Genomic DNA, 5,571 nt, shown 5'->3' with positions numbered 1-5,571 from the left:
ATAGTAATAGGAGACCTATAAAATCCCGGACCTTCACCCCTATGCCTCATGAAGCTGCACCCCCCAACTTCAATTCCTGGATCCACCTTCGATTCAGTTACATAAGGAGCGGATAACAATGAAACCATGCTGATCAAGCCACACATCATCCATACCACTACCTCTTTTTATGTTCTGATCTAGCCCCGCCCCCTTTTGAAATTAGATATTATTATTAATAATGATTTTATTTCATAACAAAAATCACATAAATCCACGGATGTTATTTTCTATTGATATCTCATCTTTTAAACAAAACAAAGGTAAATTTTTTTTTTATCATATCACAGCATTTGTGTATATACATCTTTAATATAAAAATAAAAATAAATATACACCATTCATGGGGGGAAAATGGACATGATACATGTCATTGAAGTTACAGAAAGAGAGCTGACACAGCAGTAATTGAATAATAACGAAATATCAAAAAATTTGGTCAGTCTCGGATCGATTTTCTAAAATATCTAATATTCAGTTCAAGAACAGTCAATGAAACCATTCCACTACATGCTGAAAGATTTGTGAAGAAATTTATAAACATGAAATATGTAAACGTATTTCATGGAATGTAAACAACACAACCTATAGCCATGCAATATTGAAGTCCAATAATACATAAACATACAGGTATATTTCTTTGAAATTTGTTAATATTTACACGGTACCCTTATCTCTAATTCATAAAATAAACAAATCCTGACAATTTTAATTGTCAATTCGTTTGACTAAACTACATACCCCCCCCCCTCCCACCACCAAAGAATACAAAACTGATACATATTATGTTATAACGTACTTGTTTTCTCAAACAGAGGAACCTCCTCTGATCTTAAAGTATAAATGAAGTACAACAATATCATTTGAGAAATCATAAGTTTGCTATAAAAGGATGTGAAGTAAAATCTTCATGCTTAAGAATGGGTTAGAAACAACACATTGACTCAATATACTGAAGTTCAACTGTAACTTACAGGCACTTTTTAACCATGTGCCACATTGAATGAAATACATGATATGTAATCTACAATGCATGTTCTTAACACATGGACAACTCTAACATAAAAATAGATTTGTGGACATTTGATTACATACAATTATGTACACAGTGATAAAAAGCATATATATGAATCACAATAATATCTTCATTTAAAAATGTTTTATCACTATACACAGACCTATATAGAGCAATGGTTTCTTCAACATCAACCTAATCTAACTCATTTCCTTAACTTTCAAATTACCATGTGGAAGTAGCAGTTTCATCTATTGTTCTGAGGAAAATGGTTTTGTGTGTAGGTATTAATTCTCTAAATTAAATAATACCCTGTTTTTAGTGTCTGATGGATTAGGCATACTTTGGTTATAGGCACTTTGTCACTATCACAGCCAATTATAAGCATTTACAATGTAACTCCATTTTACAAGTCAAGTATTCATTGCAGATCTGCTGCTTCTCAGACAATTGTGAGTCATTGATTAGCATTATATAAAGTGTTTACAAGTGCCACCTGTGCTCAGTGTCAGTAACCAAAGAGTTAACAAGCCTGGTTTTCTGAGAAGATAATTTAAGATTTGTTTGTAAGTCCTCTTCAAAAGATAAGAAGTTATCAATGTACTTCCTCTATTCAACGAGGCCAGTTCTGCCCTTGTCCGTTTCCATCGTGCTATGTGTCCTTGAGATCAGTAGTAGGCGTTGAGTTTCTCCGCTACAAGTTTCACATAGTACAAGTGGGAGGAATGTAGAATGAGACTAGATGAGACTTCTAACCAGGTGACTGCTTCCACGGTCTCGCCCGCCTACACAACAGAAAAAAACAAATCTGAAACAGTCTCGTACATAACAGATAAAAGAGGCACCTCTCAACCCTATATCAATCATTGAAGTATTTATAACTACAGCTTATAGAATTACATGTGCGTATTCATATACATGTACCATCAATTTTATATGAATCATATAAAATCCTTCTATAGTCATGAGGGTTAATATGGACAGTGTTTATCCATATTAGATTCTGTTTGGTAATCTTAGAGACTCAGATTGAAGTCTTCTATGAACATAACAACAAAGTGGCTATGGGATTCAAACTCTTACTGGCAGCCATACCCACTAGATTACTGGCAGCCACACCCACTAGACCTACACATAATCCACATCAGATTTTGTTGGTTTCTTTCACATCCCTCGGAGTATTTCTCACTCAGATATCACTGGCTGTAATGAAGTGCCACAAAAACACATCTACACCTATGCATGACAGTTGGGACTATAGCAGTGACAGAGGATTCTTTATTGTGTCAATTGCCTGCCATGACATAGGACCTCAGTTTCTGAATGTCTCATCTGAAAGACCCACAAATCTCGTTTCTAAAAGCCAAGCATTTTGTGAAGAAGCAGTCATTACCTATTTTTGACTTCTTATATGTTTAATGTGGTCAATGTCACATGATCAGAGCCACAACCTCATGATCACAGGCCAAATGCTCTAAGCACCGAGTCATCACATCCAGTGACACACATTAGATAGAATTATATGTATACCAGAATTGAGCTATTTTGAATAAACTTTAACATTTCAATATAAAAAAAAAACTTCAATCACAAGTGCAAATATTCAATGAATGAAGAATCTTGTAAAATCCTTATTACATAGATATCATCATAAAGCTGTGAATTGCATACATTATATAAATAAGCAAACAGAAGATGTCCTAGAGTTAAATCATACAGTTACAAAATGAATTTCATCCATGAACGACCATTACCTGCAGTCATGCATTGACAAAACTGAATGATTATGAGCTTCAAGTTAAACAAAGAACCAATTAACAGCAATAAAGTCTTAAGGCAAATCCATGAACCTCTACCACAGTGACCACTATACTATAATACTAAGATAAACTATCTAGAAAGTCTGCAGACCCCCATTTTTATAACTTTTATGCATTCCTTGCTGCATCCAGGATGCAGAATCTTACATTACAGAGAATGGTGGTACAGATCGGATTTAATTAAAGATTAATTCTTACTCGTAATAGGAATGGATGAAGAACTTTGCCTGTGTTGTCATGGTAACTGAACACAAGAGTCTCCAGCCAGGCATTGTCTGTGTTCCTGGGGTCGTCACAAATTCCTTTGTATATCTGATGAAATTCAAGTGCAAAGTTCACCTCTTTCTTCCTACTTATCATACAACATAGCTGTGTAATCACTTTCTTTATCATATTCAAAATTAAATAATTAATTCAAATTCTTATTCCAATTTAACAATTTGTCAAATTAACTTTTTAGCATACATGGACACAATTGTTGCTAGTATTTGATTATATTAACAGAAATTGTCAGAATGTGAAGTTTTGAAGGTCCCTTTAAAGACTTCACAATAGAAGGGTTTCTTTTTCCAATTATTTTGGGTATATAACGTAACCAATTTAAATAAAACTATTAAATTGTAGTCCCCCCTCGGTCACCTCTTCGCCATGCTCCAGCATGTACTGTAGGTCTCGGTTGATTCGGTCTTTCATGTTCTGGTCGTTGACTAAAGATCCTAGAGCTTCCTCTGTAAACTCGGCCTTCAAACACTGGAACACCTTCTGTCCTGGCTCACACATACCCTGTTAATACACAACCATACCCGATTAATACACAATAGAGCACACATACCCGGTTAATACACAACAAAGCACACATACCCGATTAATACACAACAAAGCACACATACCCGATTAATACACAACAAAGCACACATACCCGATTAATACACAACAAAGCACACATACCCGGTTAATACACGTGATGGCAACAGATCTCACATACTTTTTAGCTCACCTGAGCTGAAAGCTCAAGTGAGCTTTTCTGATCACTTTTTGTCCGTCCTCTGTCTGTCTGTCCGTCTGTCTGTTAAACTTTTCACATTTTCAACTTCTTCTCCAGAACCACTGGGCCAATTTCAACCAAACATGGCCAAAATCATCCTTGGGTTAAGGGCTTTCAAGTTTGTTCAAATGAAGGGCCATGTCCCTTTCAAAGGGGAGATAATCACAAAAATGCAAAAATAGGGTGGGGTCATTTAAAAATCTTCTTCTCAAGAACCACTGGGCCAGAAGAGCTGAAATTTACCTGAAAGCTTCCTGACATATTGCAGATTCAAGTTTGTTCAAATCATGGCCCCCGGTGGTAGGATGGGGCCACAAGGGGGGGGGGGGGGTCAAAGTTTTACATACAAATATATAGGGAAAAACTTTAAAAAATCTTCTTCTCAAGAACCACTAAGCCAGAAAAGCTGAGATTTACATGAAAGCTTCCTAACATAATGCAGATTCAAGTGTGTTCAAATCATGGGCCCCTGGGGTTGGATGGGGCCACAATAGGGGATCAAAGTTTTACATACAAATATATAGGAAAAATCTTTAAAAATCTTCTTCTCAAGAACCACTGAGCCAGAAAAGCTGATTTTTACATGAAAACTTTCTGACATAGTGCAGATTCAAGTTTGTTCAAATCATGGCCCCCGGGGGTAGGATGGGGCCACAAGGGGGATCAAAGTTTTACATACAAATATATAGTTAAAATCTTTTTCTCAATAACCACTGAGTCAGAAAAGCTGATATTTACAAGAAAACTTTCTGAAATAGTGCAGATTCAAGTTTGTTCAAATCATGGCCCGCGGGGTGGGTGGGGGTAGGATGGGGACACAAGTGGGGGGGGGGGGGGGGGGGGGGTCAAAGTTTTACATACAAATATAGGAAAAAGCTTTAAAAATCTTCTTCTCAAGAACCATTGGGCCAAAGAAGTTGACATTTACATGAAAGCTTTCTGACATAGTGTAGATTCAAGTTTGTAAAGGGTAGTTTGGGCCATAATAGGGACTAAGGTTTTACATGCAAATATATATGGAAAGTCTTCAGATATGGGCCAAGGTGACTCAGGTGAGCAATGTAGCCCATGGGCCTCTTGTTTTTATTCTCATTCAATATCACATTAAACAATTTAAGGAGAAGAAAACTAAAGAACAAGCCCGACCATACAATTGGGTACTTAAAATGGCCCTAAAAATTTATCTGTTCTGAATGTGTCTTGAATTATGCTTAATTTGTATTTTAAGTTGGATATATTTGATAGCATGATTATGTCATCAATGAATAAGACATTTTCCGGCCTTTTTCCAAAAAGATCTTGATAACTGTTAAATTTCATCCAGATTATTGCTTAGGAAAAGGTGTGCCCATGTGTCGAGCAAAATGAAATTAATATATATTGCATGTTAATAGAAGATGAAAAATGTATTTGAATATGAATTTGCTTGACGCATGGGCTGTATGTTTTCTGAAAGACCCCCCCCCCCCCCTGAATTCATGAATTTTTTCATTGATTTTGGCATTTTTGCAAATTTTATGCCAACTTAATACTCTTGTCGTATAACACAAAGTATGCAATTTTGAACTAAAAACATATTGTGCATGATTACAGGATTGGAGCATTGATTTTTTAGTTAGAAAGAGGAATAGGCCTTACACATGGTGATAATG

The 5,571-nt window shown here is 35.9% G+C and overlaps 1 protein-coding gene across 1 annotated transcript in view; it reads right to left on the bottom strand.

Annotated features, from left to right (window-relative positions):
* Nucleotides 1-208: 208 nt before the first annotated feature.
* The window catches only part of LOC125683018 (transient receptor potential cation channel subfamily M member-like 2), a 121,850-nt gene continuing 116,487 nt past the window's right edge, over nt 209-5,571 (bottom strand). The window contains 3 exon segments of the mRNA XM_048923700.2: nt 209-1,839; nt 3,073-3,186; nt 3,514-3,657. Coding sequence (XP_048779657.2) covers nt 1,723-1,839; nt 3,073-3,186; nt 3,514-3,657 — 375 coding nt within the window. The 3' untranslated portion in view covers nt 209-1,722.

The sequence above is a fragment of the Ostrea edulis genome, chromosome 6, assembly GCF_947568905.1.
Source record: "Ostrea edulis chromosome 6, xbOstEdul1.1, whole genome shotgun sequence".
Taxonomy (NCBI): Eukaryota; Metazoa; Mollusca; class Bivalvia; order Ostreida; family Ostreidae; genus Ostrea; species Ostrea edulis.
Note: the sequence above shows the minus strand (reverse complement) of the source record. Positions and strands in the feature narration are given on the sequence as shown.